The sequence below is a fragment of the Leopardus geoffroyi genome, chromosome E2 (assembly GCF_018350155.1).
Source record: "Leopardus geoffroyi isolate Oge1 chromosome E2, O.geoffroyi_Oge1_pat1.0, whole genome shotgun sequence".
NCBI lineage: Eukaryota > Metazoa > Chordata > Mammalia > Carnivora > Felidae > Leopardus > Leopardus geoffroyi.
In genome coordinates, this window is record NC_059335.1 from 16,419,477 (window position 1) to 16,438,651 (window position 19,175).

A 19,175-nucleotide genomic window follows, 5' to 3' on the forward strand; every position below is an offset into this window, starting at 1 on the left:
AATTATAAACCTCCAGCCAGACTTATCAAGAAAAAAAGAGACAGGACCCAAATAAATAAAATCACAAATGAGAGAAGAGAAATAACTAACACCACAGAAATACAAACATGGATGAATAAATGAGCAAACAGAAGATACATTAATAAAACCAAAGTAAAAAGTGGGTAATTCTGAATTTTTAAAATTGGAAATAGCAATATGAACTCATGAAGTCCATTCTATTAAGAATATACTTCCTGCTACAACATTAATGAACACTGAAAACATGCCAACTGAAAGAAGCCAGTCACAAAAGATGATATGTTGTATGATTTCATTTATACCAAATGTCTGGAAAAGGCAAATTTATAGAGACAGAAAGCTGATTATGTTTGATTACACTGGGATGAAGAAGGGGAATAGGAGACTGATTGCTAATATGTATTTCTTTTAGTAGGGGCAAAAATGTTCTAAAATTACATTATGATGATGGGTATACCTGTGAATATAGTAAAAAAAAAACATTGAATTGTACACTTTAAATGGATAAAATATTATCAAGCTATTAAAAAATAAAAGAGTGTATTTCCTAGCTCTGTCCACCAAAAGGAAAAAAAAAAGTCTAGAAATAATGACCCTGCCAATAACAATAAGCACTGTAACGGTGGTCTCAAAATATCATTTCCTAATAAAAGGAACCAGAGCACCATAAAGAAATGCCTGATTCCATGCCTAAGGCAGGAAATATTCAAAATGATCTTGGAATAACCTTCATACCAGAAATGTAGGACACTATCAATGACTTCCAGAGATGTGTTAAAAAAAAAAAAACAACTTAAAAGCCATCTTGAAAAGACAACCAAAGATGGGAAAATTTGAGCTTAACAGAGAAAATAAGCACAATGGTTTGAATTACATCAAATATGCTAAAATCTATGAGTACATAACAGTAAAAATAACAACTCATTGGGAAATGCTAAGGCACCAATTCAATAGCCTGAAAACCTATAAAGGGAAAGAATCAATTTATTCTGCTTTTCCTATAAAAACTTTCTTCAAGGTAACCAAAGGGTTGATGAGGGAAATTTTTTTCTTTACAATATTTCAGCCAGTAAATGAAGAAGGAATGCAGAACTCAAACATCATTTATACCAAATATCATTTTGTAACCCCTACTGAAATATAGCTGGTAATCTTCCATGTTTTCTTAAACTGATATAGTGGTAAAAAGAGGGATTGTTCTATTTTGAAAACATTTGACAAGTAAAGGAAAAATATCCCATCTCTCTACCTTACTTCCTCTAATATTTCAGCCCAACAGTCCTTCAACCCCATCAGGAACTTCATTCATTCTACCAATTTTTCACTGTCCCTCACCTCCTTCCTATCCTCACTTTTCTACTTACCTGGCCTAAAATTCAGTCAATCAATATAATTAATTCCTGCCAACTTAGACACCCTTGCCTCACATTACTCCTAATTAGTTCATGAAACCAACACTCTGGTTAAATCCAACTCCATCTACCCCTCTATTTCACTCCTCTTCTATTTATGTATTTATGTATTTATGTATTTATGTATTTATTTAATGTTTGTTTATTTTTGAGACAGAGAGAGACAGAGCATGAACGGGGGAGGTTCAGAGAGAGAGGGAGACACAGAATCTGAAGCAGGCTCCAGGCTCTGAGCTGTCAGCACAGAGCCTGATGTGGGGCTTGAACTCACAGACCATAAGATCATGACCTGAGCCGAAGTCAGATGCTCAACTGACTGAGCCACCCAGGCGCCCCACTCCTCTTCCATTTAAAGAAAAACTTAAAGAATTATCCACAACAGGTATCTCCAAACTTTTTTCTCTATTTCTCTCTTTAGCCCCATACTCCACTGAAACTCCTCTTCAGGGTCACCAATGACTTTCATGTTGCTAAAGTCAACATTCCTTTCTCAGTCCTCTTTTCACTTGGCCTATCAGCAGCACTGACACAGTTCTTGTTAACACACATTTTTCCTTTGGTTTCCAGGGTTATCAAACTCACTTAGCTTCCCTCCAACCATTCTAGCTAGTCCCTTCCAGTCCTTTTTGCTTGTTCCTTCTCATTTCCCAGGCTTTGTTGGAGTGACCCAGATATAAGTCCTTTACCTCTATCTTTTTCTATCTATCCTACCCTTTAAGTGATCTCATTCAGTCTATTCACTTTAAATATCTACATATTGATAATTCCCAAATTTATGTCTCTAGCCTAGATCTCACATAATTTTTTTAAAAAAATGTTTATTTATTTTTTGAGAGAGAGTGTGCACGTGTGAGCACACAGATATGCATGACAGCGGCAGTGGGGCAGAGAGAGGCAGAGAGAAATCCCAAGCAGCCTCCGTGCTAACCTAACCACTGAGCCATCCAGGCACCCCTCAGATTCTTCTTTTGAACTTCAGACTTGTATATCCCACTGCCAACTTAATATCTCTACTTGAATGTCCAATGGGCATCTCATGCTTCATATACTATATTCCAAACTGAAATCTCACTATCTCCCTTTGCCCCCAGTCAGTTTTTCCTACTTTCTTTCCTTTCTCAGTTAATAACTCTGTTCTTCAAGTGTGCCAGATTGAAAAATACTGTGTCCTCTTGTCACAATTATACTCCACATCAGTTCCTTCAGCAAACCCCATCAGCTCTATCTTTAAATTATATCCAATACATGACTACTTCTCACCATTTTTACTACTCTGCTCCAGGTCACGGACATCTTTTCCCTAGATTACTGTAAAGGTTTCCTAAATGGTCTCTTCTGCCTTTGTCCCCCCACCCCCATCCTTCTTCGTATAGTTCCTCATCAGAGCAGCCAAAGTGATACTCTTACATTGTAGACAAGATAATGTCACTCCCATGATCAAAACTCTCCAACACCTTCCCACCTCATTCACAGTAAAAGCCAAATCATAATATGGCCCATGTTATGAACTTGATCTACCCTTCTTCCCTCCACTTACCTTTTTTCTCTCATTTCCCACTAGTCTCCATCTCATTTGCTCTATTTCAGCCATACCAGCCTCTCTGCTGTTAACAGGCAGGTTCCCACCTCAGGACTTTTATAACTGTTGTTCACTCTGCCTGGAATAATCTTCCCTCAATTACATGCATAAATAGCTCCTTTACTTCCTTCATATCTTTTGTTTTTTACATTTATTTTGAGAGAGAGAGAGCGCACACATGAGCAGGGGAAGGGCAGAGAGAGGGAAAGAGAGGATGCCAAGCAGGCTCTGCAATGCCAGCATGGAGCCTGACTTGGGGCTCGAAACCATGAACCATGAGATCATGACTTTAGCCGAAACTGAGTTGGATGCTTACCTAAGACACCCCGGTGCTCCACTTCCATCCTATCTTTATTACCTTTTCAGGATGCCTTCCCTAGCCACCCCATCTAAAACTCGAATTCCCTTCTCTCACTGTATATACCCTTCTGTTTTACTTTTTCTCTTAGTATTTTTCACTACTGAATGTATGTTATACTTAACTCACTTACCTTATTATCTGGTCCACGACAATGTAAGTACCATGACAGCAGAGAGTTTCTCTTTTGTTCAGTGCTATATCCCAAGCATCTAGAATTATTCCTTTCACATAGACAGCATTCAATAAAGGGAGTGCTGATGGATAAATGAATTAGTACCTGAAGAATCTAGAAAATAAATTTGAAAAGAGAATACTGCTTCAGAAAAATATTTTAGAAAACACCTATTTCACAAAGATTTTTAAAATGTAACCAAACTGCAAATTAATGAAATTTTACATCTATGAGGTTAGCAAAGATTACTAATAGTGGATAACCATTGTTATCAAGGGTGTATGAATACAGCAATCTTATACTATGTCAATAATACTGTAAATTATTGGAACCTTACAGGAGAATAATTGGATAGCTTTAAGGAGCCTTTAATAACCACCTACATTTTGACCTATCAGTTCCCCTCCTAGAAGCCTACCCCTCCACCTCCTCCCCCAAATTAGTAAGTGCATTATAACATATGACAACTAGTTGTGATAAACACATTGTTCATAATGGCAAGAAATTGGAAAAAACAAATTACCCATCAACAGAGGTAAATGTATTAAACTGTAGAGCATGAAAAACTTTAAAATGACGACATACATTTGTAAATGTTTAAATGGGAAGATATTGTGTATTGTTAAATGACAAAGGCAGGTTACAGAACTGTATGTGTAGTGTGATACCAATTTCTTAGCTATTATGGACATATATAATAATATAGCAATGCATGAATGTATTCACAGAGGAGTGAAAAGATGAGAAGTAAATTTCGACGGTGGCTGGCAGAATTATGAATGTTGTTTTCCATGACCTTTTCTGTATTTTGCGATTTGGGGCGGGGAGTCGGGGGCAAGGAGCATGAAGTTGGTACGCACACAAACAACGAGGCTGATACACAAAAATAAAATTTAACGTAAATAAATACCAAGTGTTGGGGCTATCGATATCTCACATAAAAACACATTTCCAATTACCATAACCAAAGAAATGAGGCACTGATACAAACAGTCGCACAAACCTACACACACAACCGTGCTCTACCTTTCATCCACCGAGTTTATCATTCACTCACGATCCCACAATCACGCACGTTCGCACCCACATTCATACTGAAACGTAAAAGGAAAAGCACACCCACAAAATCCGCTTACACACACGTTCTCACGGCCACACTCAGTCACAAATGTCTGGCAAACAGTTCCATCACGCGCCACTCCCACGGCCGCAGGGAACCACCCGCACCTGCACAGCCCTGACGGCATCCTCCTCCAGCACGCAGGCACGGGGTCCGCAGGCCCCTACTCCCAACCAGCACAAAGGGTCCAGGGCTCAGAGCGCGAGGCCTCCCGAGGACTCACCAAGGAGCCCGCGGATACAGGCCCAATCCCACAACTCAATGCCGCCCAAGTGGCACAACCCCTGCGGGCTGAGTCGGAGGCTCCTGTAAGGTCAGCGTCGGCTGTGACTGAGGGCAGCACGAGCCTCGGTCCGTTAGACGCCGGACAACACTTCCCAGAGGCCCCCGCGGCTCACGGGGGTGGGGGTGGGCCGGCTTTCTTGCTGGCGAGTAGCGGTAATTAGCGTACCGCTGCGTTTAAGGGCGCCAAGATCTGTCCTGGAGGCTCAACAGTTTTGCTGCAGCTGCTTCACTTGAGCCCGGCACTCCACTAGGAGCCTGGAAGTGCAACTTGGTGTTGAAAAGAATCTGAAAAGGTTAGCAACTTTTCGGCCGAGGACTACATTTCCCAGAGGCCTTCACGGCCAAGTCTATTTTCTGCGCAAAGTGCCTGCCTTCTTACGGTTGGCTGGGTCGCCGGTTTCCCGGTGTTACGGTGCCTGATACGTGAAGGAAGCTCCGCTGGGTGGGTTTAGTTCCGTCTTGTCCGGGGCCCACACGGACTTCAGCAGGGCGAAGACTGGGAAAAGTCAGGGGCCCGTGGCGGGACGAGATGGACCAGCTTGACCCTCAAGTTCCTGGCAGGCAGAAGAGGGGAGTGGTGTTGTGTCACCGTGTGTGGCAGATTTAGGCCGTGGACCTGGTGGTAGGGCGTCTATGGAGTCCAGAGACTCTCAGGTCCAGTGACTGAGGGTCCTGCGAATTTGCGACCATTTGTATGACAATGGTCGCGTTGTATGTTCTTGTGACCGTTTGATTCTGACCCTGCAGTTTTTTCAGATACTGTGTGCTTTTGTCAATTCTTTGTGTGTTTCTGCTTTTCGGACTCGAGCCTGTTACAATATTGAAACTTACAAGGTTCCGTTTATAAACCACAGTCACCAAGATATTAAATGGGAGGAATTTTAAACGTTTGTGAATCCATGTAACTGAAACACCCATGCTTTTTTATTCTCTGTTACTCCACTACTGCCCTAAAGATTTTTCCTTTTTTTTCAGCATTTCATATGGGTCAGGCTCTGACTTGAGAAGAAATAAAAAACCATTGACAATGAAAGTTGAAGACTCTGCAGTAATTTTGCCGAAGAGACTAAAATGGAGAAAATGCCTCTGAAAACACTAGCCCAATGCTTTTCTGCTATGATAGGCTGGCAATGAGAACAAAATGCTGCAGACTACAGCATGCTAAATATCAGGGACTTGTAGTTGTTGAAGATTATCAGAGAGGCTACTGACTCATAAGCTTACCATGAAGCTATATAAAGCCCGTAGAACTATGGTACCTCTAGGATGTCTTCCTTTCACTAGATGATATTGGGCGCTGTTTCAGAGAGTGTGAATTGGTCTGGGAAGGGACAAGAAACTCCCAAACACTACATAAAAGGAACGTGCCCTCCAAATGAGTCTTTTGTTTGTATTTTGTCTTTACCAATAGTAAATTTTTTCCTGTCTGCTGTAAGAATTATTTTTGCATATCATTTTGTTAAGAGATGATAAAACAACAGAATTGGGTGTTCTATGTGCATCCAGCTTCCTGATTTTTTATACTTGGAGATTTGTCTAGATCTCCTTTTATTTCTGTTAACTTTGCCTTATATATTTTGAAGCTCTCTTATTGGATGGTATACATTTTGAGTTGTTTGAATTGTAATAATTTCCTGTTGGATCAGTCCTGTTGGAGTTTACTCTTTATTTATAATAATGGCTTTTTTTTTTTAATTCTTGGTCTATTTTGATATTACTATAGTTTCACCATCCTTCTTTTGGTTAGTGCATGGTTTATCTCTATCCTTTTGTTTTTAACCTGTTTTATTTTTAAAGCATGTCTGTTATTAAACAGCATTATTTTAAGATCAATAACGACAATCTTAATCTTTAATTTGACATATTTAGTGAATTACATTTAATGTAGTTGGATTTTGGTCTACCACCTTAGAATATATTTTCTTTTTTGGCCTAGCTTTTAATATTAATTTTTTATTTTGAGATAATTCTAGATTTGCATAATTCAGAGATCCTGTGTGCCCTTTATCCAGTTTCCTCCAATGGTAAGTAACATCTTCCAAAATTATATATAGTGTCACAACCTGGATATTTACATTGATACAGTGAAGGCTTAGAATATTTACATCATCACATAGATAGTTCATGTGTTCTTTTGTAGCCACACCCACTTCCTTCCTGCCCACAGCCCCCTGTTTAAGGCCCCACAACCCTAATCTGTTCTCCCATCTCTGTAATTTTACCTTTCAAGAATATTATATAAATGGAATGATATAATGTGTAATTTAGGCATTGGCTTTTTCATGCAGCATAATTCCCTGGAGATTCATAAATGTTTTTACATGTGTAAGTAATTCATTTTTATTACCGAGTGGTATTCCATGTGGATATATACCACACATTGTTTAGTCAATCACTCACTGAAGAACATGAGTTGTTTACAACTTTTGGCTGTTATAACTAAAGCTGCTGTACACATTCATGTACAGTTTTTTGTGTGAACATAAATTTTCATTTCTTTTAGGTAAACACGTAGGAAGGATTTTAGAAGGAATTTGTCAATGTATACCAAAAGCACAAATGAAAAAAAAAACTATCTGGGATTTTGATTGAGATTGTGTTGAAAATACAGATCAATCGGGGGAGAAGTGCCATCTTTCAAATGGTGAATCGCATGACCCATGAACATAGTATATATCTCCATTTATTTAGATCTTCATTCATGTCTTTCAGCAATATTTTGTAGTTTTTGACATAAAAGTAATGAAATCTTTTGTCAGATTTACCCCTAAGTATTTCACAGTTTTTGATACTATTTTAAATGGAATTTTAAAAAATTTCACTTTCCAATTGTTCCTTGCAAATTTCTGATTGTACCTTGTATTTCAAATAAAAATACAATTGATTTTTGTACCTTGATCTTGGAACCTATTAATTTGCTAAAGTCGCTTAGTGTTTCTACTAGAATTTTGGAGGTTCCATTGGATTTTCTACATTAAATGATTATGTCACCTGTGAAAAAAGACATTGGTACCTTTTCCTATCTGTTGTGAATTGTGATACCCATTTATTTTCCAGTATGCAGGTACCACCCACAAAATTTGGGTGGGGTGTTGAGACTCTTGATGCCATACACACACCAAGAGGGTATGAGAAGTTTTATTACTCACATAATGAAGCTTCCTAGGAAAAGCAGGACAGGCTTCCCAAGAAAGTCTGCAAATGGTTTGTAAGAGGAAGGAAAGGAAACTTGCAGGGAGGGTTTTTTTTTTTTTAATATTTATTTATTTTCTTGAGAGAGAGAGAGAGAGCAGGGGAGGGGCAGAGAGACAAGGGGACCAGGGACCTGAAGCAGGCTCTGTGTTTACTGGATTAAGGTTGGTATGATATACTTTGTTTTCCTTTTAATATTTGTAGAATCTGTAGAGATGTCACTTCTCTCATTCCTGATATGGGTAGTTTATGTTATTTCCCTTTCCTTCCTCATCAGTCTGGCTAGTTTTATCATATTTATTAATCTTAAAGAACCACTTTTTGGTTCCATTGATTTATTTTATTTGTCAGTTTTATATTTCACTAATTTCTGCTCTGCTCTTCATCATTTCCTTTGTTTTACTTACATTGTGTTTTATTTGCTCTTCTTTTTCTAGTATGTCAAAATGGAAAAGTCATTGATTTGAGACTTTGATTTCTTCTTTGCTAATATAGTATTTGTTTCTATAAATTTCTCCCTGAATACTGCTTCAGTGGCCTTCCATAATTTTTATATAGTTTTCATTTTCTTTTGGTTCAAAATACTTTCTAATTTCCTTTTTGATTTCTTCTTCAACCCATGGGTTATTTTGAAATGTATATGTTTCTGGGGTGCCTTGGTGGCTCAGTTGGTTAAGCGTCTGAATTCTGACTTTGGCTCAGGTCATGATCTTGTGGCTCTTGAGTTTGAGCCCCACATGGGGCTGTCTGCTGTCAGTCAGTACAGAGCCTGCTTTGGTTCTTCTTTCCCCCCTCTCTCTGCCCCCCGTCCCCTGCTTGCATGCTCTCAAAAATAAACATTAAAAATATTTTAATATATATGTTTCCAAATATTAGAGAATTACCCACATATTTTTCAGTTACTGATTTCTAATTCAGTTTCATTGTGGAAAGAGGCTTTTTTCTGGTCCAGTATATGTTCTACCTTTGTAAATGCTCCAGGTACACTTGAAAAAAATGAGTATTTTTTTGCTATTTTTGGTTTTGCTCTGTAAATATCAATTAGGTCAATGACAGTGTTTTCCAAATCTTCTGTGTTTTAGCTTATTTACTGAGAGTGGTATTGGAATCTCTGACTTACCACTGTGGATTTTCTCTTTCTTAGTTTTATCAGTTGTTGTTTCATGTATTTTGAAACTATTGTTAGGTGCATTAAACATTTACAATTGTTATTTCCTCTTGATGAGCTGACCACTGTATTATTATGAAATTAACTTTATCCCTATTGTTTGTTCTGAAATCTTCTTTGTAGATATCAATACACCTACTCCAGTTTTCTTTTTTTTAATAGCTTTATTGAGATATAACTCACATGTCATACAATCCACCCATTTAAAGTATACACTTCCATTTGTGGTATGTTACATTATTAAATTTTTATATGACCATAAAATGTATAACACAAAATTTGTCATTTTAAGAATTTTTTTATGTGTACAATTCAGTGGCATTAAGTATATTCACAGTGTTGTACAATCACCAATACTATCTATTTCCAAAATTGTTATCAACTTATTATTTTTTTTAACATTCATTTTTGAAAGGCAGAGAGAGACAGAGCGCGAATGGGGGAGGGGCAGAGAGCGGGAGACACAGAAACAGAAGCAGGCTCCAGGCTGCAGGCTCCGAGCTATCAGCACAGAGCCCGATGTGGGGCTCCAACTCACGGACCATGAGATCATGACCTGAGCCGAAGTCAGCCACTTAACCAACTAAGCCACCCAGGCGCCCCCAAAATTGTTATCAACTTAAATGAAGACTCTGTAGTCACTAAACACACTAGGCAATCAACTCTCAATTCCTCCCTCCCCACATCCCCTGGTAACCTCTTATTTTCTTTCTCTATGAATTTGTCTAATCCAAATATTTCATATAAGCAGAATACAATATTTGTCCTTTGTGTAGGTTCAGTTCACTTTGCATAATTTTTTCAAGATTCATCCATGTAGTACCATATTATCAGAACTTTATTCCTTTTTATGGCTGAATAACATTCCATTGCATATATATACTACATTTTGTTCGTCAATTTATCTGTTGATGGACATGGGTTGTTTCCACCTAGTGGCCATTTTGAATAATGCTATAATGAACATTAGAATACAAGTATCTGTTCAAGTTCTTGCTATCACTGCCTTTGGGAGTGGAATTGCTGGGTCATATGGTAAACTATGCTAAGCTTTTGAAGAATTGCCAAACTTTTTTCTTTAAATTTTTTTTAAATATTTATTCATTTTTGAGAGACAAAGACAGAGCGCAAGTGGAAGAAGGGCAGAGAGTGAGAGGGAGACACAGGCTCTGAGCTGTCAGCACACAGCCAGACACGGGGCTCCAACCCACAAACTGTGAGATCATGACCTGAGCCCAAATCAAGAGTTGGACGTTTAACTCACTGAGCCACCCAGGCACCCCTGTTTTTCATTTTGGTGAAGTCTGATATATCTCTTTTTTTCTTTGGTTGCTTGTGCTTTTGGTGTCGCATCTAAGAATCCATTGCCAAATCCGAGGTCATTCCAGCTTTCTCTACACAGCATTAGCATGGTGTATCTTTTTCCATCCTTGTACCTTTAACCTATTGGTGGAGTTAAATTCAGTTTCTCATAGGCAGTATATGGTTGAGTCTTGCTTTTTTATCCCCTATGATACTCTGTTGCCTCTTAATTGGATTTTCAGATAAATTATATTTAATCTGATTATTGATACAAACCTTCCGTCTTGCAATTTGTTTCCCATCTGTTTTTTGTTCCTTTCTCTATCTGACTTCTTTTGGATTGAGTGATTTATGATAATTTATGATTCCATTCTATCTCCCTTGTTGAATTATTAGCTATAACTTTTTGTTTTATTAGTTCAGTAGTTGCTATAGGACTTAGAGTATACATCTTTCACTTATAGTGTTTGTTCAAGTGATATTACTTCACACAGAATGGAGGAAACTTCCAATAGTTTATTTCCATTTACTTCTCTTGGTCTTTGTGCAATTGTTGTCATATGATTTACATTCACATCCTAAACTACATTGTTTATATTTTTGTTTAAACAATAATTTATCTTTGGACAAGATTTAAATAATATAAAAAAAAGTCTTACATATTTACCCAGTAGTTATTATCTCTGATGCTCTTCATTCCTTGTGTAGATCCAGATTTTTATTTATTTTTAAAAAAAAATTTTTAAAGGTGCATTTATTTTTGAGAGAGAGATAGAGTGTGAGCGGGAGAGGGACACAGAGAGAGACAGACAGGATCCAGACTCCCAGCTATCAGCACAGAGCCTGAGGTGGGGCTCGAACCCCTGAGCTGCAAGATCATGACCTGAGCCAAAGTCTGGTGCTTAACTGACTGAGCCATCCAGGTGCCCCCAGATTTTTGTTTTTAAATGTTTATTTATTTTTGAGAGCAAGTGAGTACAAGTGGGGGAAGGGCAGAAAGAGAGGGGGACAGAGGACCCGAGGCGGGCTCAACGCTGGCAGCAGAGAGCCCGATGCGGGGCTTGAACTCATAAACGGTGAGATCATGACCTGAGCCAAAGTCAGATGCTTAACCAACTGAACCACCCAGGCGTCCCTGGATCCAGATTTCTATTTGTTACTCAATTATACATGTAGTGCCCATGGTTAGCTCGGTTAAGCATCCAACTCTTGGTTTCAGCTCAGGTCATGGTTTCACGGTTCTTGGTTTCACAGTTAGGGGCTCATGGTTTCATGGTTCTGCACTGGTAGCATGGAGTCTGCTTGGGATTCTCTCTCTCTCCCTCTCTCTCTGCCCCTCCCTGCCCTCTCTATCAAAATAAGTAAACATTAAAACAAAATTACACATATATTAAGCCTCTTGAGGTTACCCTTCTACTCACTTTCTATTTGCTATTTTTATCTTTATTTTTGTATTAATATATATTTTTTACATTTATTTTTTAGAGACAGAGACAGAGCATGAGCAGGGTTGGGGCAGAGAGAGAAGGAGACACAGAATCTGAAGCAGGCTTCAGGCTCTGAGCAAGCTGTCAGCACAGAGCCTGATGCTGGGCTTGAACCCACACCCATGAGATCATGACCTGAGCCAAAGTCAGATGCTCAACTGACTGAGCCACCCAGGAGCCCCTCTATTTGCAATTTTTAAAAGTTTATTTTGTTTATGTCTATCCCAGCACCTCCAAGAGCATCTGGCACCCACTAGGTGCTTTCTAATTTGATACCACAAGGAAAGATTCCACACACCATCCACATCCACTAGTATAATCCTCAGGATCTGTCCACACACACTATTATATCACACTTCTACTCCACTTTACACCAGGCAGTCCCTTTCTATTATAGCACATTCTCACACACAACACAATCTCACACATGGTCACAGAAAAACAGCATGCCTGCCCCAACACCTAGGGTTTTACACGGACACACAATGACAGAATCAGAGGGTCGTGGCACCACTCACAAAATTAGCCAGGTTACAGAACTTGTTCAAATTTAAACACCATTCGAAGGGAGTATAGAGTCAGATTAAAGTGGCCAGAGTGGTGTGATCAGGGAAGGCATTTTTGGAGATGTGACATTTGTATCTGAATGGACAGAATAAGAGAACTTGGAAGACACCGGTAGAAGAGCCATTTTAGGAAGGGAGGACACATTCACACCCATCATCACCAAATCACAAATACAAGAACGGTATGCAAGGGTGACACTTTATACCCCGACCCCTTCCCTCCGATCTTCGAGGTAACCATTTCCGAAGCTGAAACGCTCTAGGGAAGTCGGGACCTGCGCACTCTACTCCCTGCCCTCCCTGTCCCACACACTTTTTCGGGTACCCCAGCACAACTGTAGGTGCTCGCCCCTCACTCCGTTTGTGTGGGCGCGCGCTCCCGAACCGCACCCCCTGCGGCTGCTCCGCGACTGTAAGTTCTGCGCCTGGTTGCTAAGAGAGGTGGACGGAGCACTTGTGTCTGCGCACTTCAATCGTAGGCCATCTAGTTGACACTCTACCCCGTTCCCGTGGCGGACCCAGGCTCCGAAGTGAGATCTCGGCTCCCACTGTAGGGCCAGGAAGAAGTCAGCGTGGGAGGACCCAGGGCAGAGGGGCGGTGTTACGAATCCCCCAGCCGAGACGCGCCAGTGTAGTCGGACTCTGCAGCGCCGCTTTTTCTGGTTCGGACTACATTTCCCAGTGGCCCCTGCGATTACTGGGCCGGCGGCCCCTTTGTGTCCTCCGGAGGCCCAGTAGCTTCTTTCCGGGCCCGCGGGGGTGGGTTCCACCAGACTCTTAGGGCAGGAGGTGGGCTGGGGTAGAGATTGCCTGAGCATTCAGGGCGGAGACGGGATCTTCCCGCAGTTACTTCTGCAGGTAGGGAATGGGCTGAGGAATGGCTTGTGGGTCACCCGGTCGTCGGTTTCCGGGCCCTCGGCGTGACTCTAGGTGCGAGATCGTGGTTGGTTGTCATACAGTGTGAGACTGTCATCCGATGTGCCTGTGCACGTCGTATCTGTGACTGTGGGTGCGAGTGAGTCGATAGTTGATGCTACAGAGTGAGACTGTGAGGGGGGTGGGGGAGTGGAGGGTATTGTGTCCCCCGTTTGTTCCAGTACCCTCGGCCTCTTTGTGACTGGGGTTGTGAGTGTGAACGTCGGTTGCGATACTCTAGTGTTTGAGACTTCAAGCTTTGGGAGAGCGTGACGGTCGTGGCCGCTGACTGTTCTGTGTCAGCAGACGGTGGTTGGCGCTATAGTTTTTAAGAATGAGTATGTGGGGGGACTGATTGAGACTATGAAGCCAGCCAGGTGATGCCGGTGTGCCACCAACTTTCAGAACCACTGGTCTATTGGAGAGGAGAGAGAGTGTGGAGTCAAGAAGACCTTTATTTGATCTTGGTACAGTTAGTCATTAGTTGTGTGCCTTTATGTAAATGATTACATTCCTCAGAGTCTTTATTTAATGTAAAAATCGAGAAAATCTACTGTTAAAATAATAAGGAAGTGATTTAGGCATGGGTTAACTTGTATGCAAACAAATTTCTAGGTCTCCAGTATGCTTTCTTTCTATTGGAAGGAAGGGTGTAACAGAGGAAAGAGAAGCCGAAAAATTCTAGGCTGGTGATTCTGGATGCTATAGGGAAACCCTACCTTTTCTTGTTCTTTTCCCCATCTCAGTCATCCAAGGACACTGCCGTTTCCCAAGAGAAGAGCCAAGAAGAGGAAAGAATGGCTGTTGGACTTCTTAAAGCCATGTACCAGGTGAGTTGGTGTTTTCTATTTCCTGAATGATTTTCCTGCTCTTCAGATGTCAAAGCAGACATTAACTTTGCTTATGCTGACACTTTACTGGGTAACTAATCTCATGTCACTTATTAAAACTCTCCAGCAGTTGATTCCCACCTCATTCAGGATACATGCTGAAGTCCTTGCCTTGGCCTGCAAGACCATACATAATCTGGTCCCTGACTATCCTTCTGACCTCATTTTGTCACTCTGCAACTCACCTACTCAGTTCTGGCCACACTAGCTAGCTTCCTTGTAGTGAACGGAGTACATTCTTTTTTTTTTTTTTTTTTGCTGAGTACATTCTTAACTCATGACCTTGGCACTTGCTGTTTCCTCTACCTGGAATGCTGTTCCCCAAGATACAGACCAACTTCTTCATTAGTCTCTGTCCAAACATTCATTCACTCAACATTGTTTTATTAAGCACTTATTAAGTAAAAGGTCTTAGTCTTTGGTCCTCTATCTTCTTTTCTCTATCTACACTCACTCCTTTGGAGATCTCAGTCTGTCTTATGGCTTTAAATGCCATCTATATGCTGACAACCACCAAATTATATACAGCCCAGTCCTCTCTCCTGAAATCCAGACTTCTATATCCAACCAACTAGACTTAGTATCTTCACTTGGTTATATAGTAGATATGTCAAACTCAAACGTCTCAAACTTGGTGAAACAAGCCACTGTAAGTTTGCGGGCATAGAAGTGACATATCTAACTCTCATTTAATAAAATCACTCTGGCTATTATTGAGAATTAACCGAATGGAACAAGGATAGAAACAGGGAAACCAATTAGGAAACTCTCACATACTTCCTTATCTCAGATGCTCAACTTAAAAGTCTTCCAATCATGAAGTTCTATTTGTTCTATGTTCAAAATGTAGCCAGAGGTTGACGACTTTTACTACCACTGCTGCTTCCATTCTGGTCTGAACTGTCATCTCCTGCCTAGATTACTGCTATAGTCTTCTAACTTTTCTGTCTGCTTCCACCCTTCTTTTAGTCTATTCTCAACAAAGCAGTCAAAGTGATTCTGTTACACATGTTCCGTTATGTGATTCTTGCAGGAATAGAAATAATGGAAAATATAGACAACTCTTTTAAATAATTTAGCTGTAAGGATGTAAGAGAGATGGGTGGTATCTGAAGGATAAACTGGTCAACAAGGTTTTTAATTTGAACTGTAATTTTTAATGTTTATTTGAGAGAGAGAGTGTGTACATGTGCAAGTGAGTTGGGGAGGGGTTGAGAGAGAGGAGAGAGAGAATCCCAAACGGACTTCATGTTCAGCATGGAGCGCAGTGTGGGCTTTATCCCATGACCATGGGATCACGACCTAAAACCAAGAGTTGGTTACTCAACCAATTGAGCCACCCAGGTGCCCCAACAACAAGGTTTTTTAAAGATGGGTTTATATCTGTATGCTGATGTTCAAGATTCAGTAGAAAGGGAAATTTGAAGATGAAGAGAAGCAAAGAGGGAAGTGATGGAACACTGCTTGAGTAGGTGAGAGGAGCTGAGGTCTAGTGGACAAGTGGAAGGGTTGGCCTTTATTAGGAGAGTGGCTGTTCATATAGAGTAGTAATAGGAGCAAGTTAGAGTATGTAGGACAGATGCAGAAATATGTGTAGATGTTGTAGGAGTTTCTGGAAATTCTCTTTGAATAGCTTTCGGTTTTTCTAGTGAAACAGCAAGATCACTAGTAAGGATGAGGAAGGAGATATTGAAGACTTGAGGAGAGAGGAAAACGTACGTAATGGTCATTTAGGAGAGTGGGGAAATGAATGGACTAGAGAAATGTATCATATAGGTAGCATTTTGGTCCACTTGAAGTTAGTGTCATGAATTTAAAGTGAGACCAGATAGCATGATTGGTGTGACTTTCTCCAGCAAAGTTCAGCTGTTCAGGGTACAGAAGTAGAGTATTCTGAGAGATGGCTGTGGTTTAACCAGGTGACTAAGGGCAGGGAAACTGAGGGTATATCCATAACAAATGGTTGTGGTAGGAAGTGAGGGAATGTGGGGTTGAGAAACATTGAAAATGTGGTAAGTAGAACGTGATTTGTAGGTTCTAGTGGGGTCAGAGAATTTTCCTAATTGGGGTACTAGAGGGCAAAAGTTGGAATATAGGAGGAAGAAGTCAGGGTAGGAGAGTTGAGATTATGGAGGGTTTGCTACTTATTGGTAATGACAAAGTCTGGGGCATGGCAATAGAAGTGAATGACTATACAAGTGTGGAAGACAAGACTACTGGAGGAGAGAAGCAACACAGCTGAGAGCCCTGGATGTTGGGAGGATTATTTATATAGATATTGAAATGACCAAAGATTATATATGATAGGAGTAGTGCTGGAGAGAGTGACAGTGAGTCAGGTGCTGAGGTGTTAAAGGAATGACAGACTGTTGGTATCTACCAGGAATTGGTAGGTAACTAAAACAGGGATGATAGAGTCTGATTTCATGAATGTTTAAAACTAGGTGGCTTTTAGGTAGGTGTGGGGGGGGGTGGTAATGGTCTAGAAACAAATTTAAGGAGCAAAGAGGTCTCCGCGCGCTGTGGTACAAGGAGTGTGGGAGATAAAACAGTCACCACATGACAGGGCTTCAGGGGAAGTAGTAGGTCCTCTCAGGTGGGAGCCATGTTTCTATGAAGGCAAAAAGGTGAAGGGAACTGTTGACTTTCTTCATACTGGTTTGATTATAATTATGAATGGATTTTGAAACCACATGTATTTGGTTAGAGGTTAAATTTATTTATTTTCATTTATTTATTTTTTTAAATTGCAGTGTAGTTAACTTCCAGTGCTTAGTTTCAGGTGTACAATATAGTGATCCAACAGTTCCGCACATTACTCAGTGCTCATCAAGACAAGTGCACTCCTAATCCCCTTCATCTATTTCACCTACCTCCCACACCTTTCCCCTGGTAACCATCTTTTTGTTTTCTATATTTAAGAATCTGTTTTTCCTTAAGAGACTCTTAAATACAGAGAACAAACTGAGGGTTGCTGGAGGGGTGTTGGGTGGAGGGACAGGCTAAATGGGTGATGGGCATTAAGGAAGGCATTTGTTGGGATGAGCACTGAGTGTTATATGTAGGTGATAAATCACTGAATTTTACACCTGAAATCATTATTATACTATATGTTAACTAACTTGGATTAAAATAAAATAAAATAAAATAAAATAAAATAAAATAAAATGTTTTCTGGTTTGTCTTTTTCCCTTTGTTCATTTGCTTTGTTTCTTAAATTTCACATATGAGTGAAATCATATGGTATTTGTCTTTCTCTGACTGGCTTATTTTGCTTAGTATTATACTCTCTAGATCTATCATGTTGCTGCAAATGGCAAGATTTCATTCCATTTTATGGCTGAATAATATTCCATTGTATATATAGAGGTCAAATATTTTAAGAGATCATTTGTTAGAGGTCAAATATTTGAAAGTAATACTTTAAGCTCACTATATTGACATTGTCATTATTTTCATTAAATTTCATCAAAAGAATCATTGAGGGGTACCTCTTGGGTATCTCAGTTGGTTGAGCGTCTATTAATTTCGGCTCAGGTCATGTTCCCAGGGTTGTGGGATCGAGCCGTGTTGGGCTCCAAGCTGACTGTGGAGCCTGCTTAAGTTTCTCTCCCTCTCTCTCTCTCTCCCTCTCTCCACCTCCCTCCCTCCCTCTCTCTCCCACCTCTCTCCAAAATAAAAAAATAATAAAAAACAGAATCCTTGAAAACATGTATGTCATATATTAAAAATAGTTCTACATTTATTATATATATTTATATAAGGTAAGGAAAATGTTTTTGGAAGCATATATGTAACATATGAGGGATGTTATTGTTGGTAGAGCAGAGATGAAGAAACTCACAATCTACTTCATATAATTAAATAAGAAAAAACTTATTGAGTGCATTGTAAAATACTTCAATAATTTTTATTCTGTAGAGACAGTTTAACTATGACAAGATTTTATCAAATGCCCAATAAATATTTTCTTGCCTTGACAGATTCACCTCTTTTAATTTTGTAATATATAGTTACCTATATATAAATGTATGCATACATGCACATAAACACATATGTTAGTTTTCATCAGCAGGTGGTCACATTATAGACATCTAGAAATCCAGAATCCAGCTTAATCACAGCATAGCCCAAATTTTTAAGAACTTTGCCCAGGCCCTGTAGGTAGAACCAGTATTATAAGCAGAACACCCATTTCTTTGCACAAAATTTTAAGTACTCTGGATTAAAGTATTTGAATTAAAATTTTTCTTTAATTTTATTTTTTTAATTTACATCCAAATTAGTTAGCATATAGTGCAACAATGATTTCAGGAGTAGATTCCTTAATGCCCCTGACCCATTTAATCCATCCCCCCCCGCCACAAACCCTCTGTTTGTTCTCCATATTTAAGAGTCTCTTATGTTTTGTCCCCCTCCCTGTTTTTATATAATTTTTGCTTCCCTTCCATTATGTTCATCTGGTTTGTATCTTAAAGTCTTTATATGAGTGAAGTCATATGATATTTGTCTTTCTCTGACTGTCTAATTTCACTTAGCATAATACCCTCTAGTCCCATCCACATAGTTGCAAATGGCAAGATTTCATTCTTTTTGATTGCCCAGTAATACTCCATTATATATATATACCACATCTTCTTTATCCATTCATCCATCAATGAACATTTGGGCTCTTTCCATACTTTGGCTATTGTCGTTAGTGCTA

The 19,175-nt window shown here is 39.7% G+C and overlaps 2 protein-coding genes across 9 annotated transcripts in view; one reads left to right on the forward strand and one right to left on the reverse strand.

Annotated features, from left to right (window-relative positions):
• LOC123578207 (zinc finger protein 569) overlaps positions 1-5,072 on the reverse strand; it is a 322,725-nt gene extending 317,653 nt beyond the window's left edge. Inside the window, exons 1-2 of one of the 2 annotated variants that reach the window (XM_045440903.1) lie at positions 4,773-5,072; positions 3,504-3,659 (exon numbers count right to left, since the gene is read on the reverse strand). The gene's annotated coding sequence lies outside the window, so the exon portion shown is untranslated. The remainder of the gene's footprint in view (positions 1-3,503; positions 3,660-4,772) is intronic. The other variant, XM_045440911.1, reaches the window with a different exon arrangement.
• A 20-nt stretch (positions 5,073-5,092) lies between these two features.
• ZNF570 (zinc finger protein 570) overlaps positions 5,093-19,175 on the forward strand; it is a 39,645-nt gene continuing 25,562 nt past the window's right edge. The window contains exons 1-3 of one of the 7 annotated variants that reach the window (XM_045441073.1): positions 5,093-5,243; positions 6,914-6,974; positions 14,327-14,410. In XM_045441073.1, coding sequence (XP_045297029.1) covers positions 6,972-6,974; positions 14,327-14,410 — 87 coding nt within the window. In that variant the 5' untranslated portion in view covers positions 5,093-5,243; positions 6,914-6,971. Of the gene's footprint in view, positions 5,244-5,296; positions 6,975-13,176; positions 13,596-14,326; positions 14,411-19,175 lie in introns of those variants that run through there. The other 6 variants (XM_045441071.1, XM_045441072.1, XM_045441078.1 and 3 more) reach the window with 6 other exon arrangements.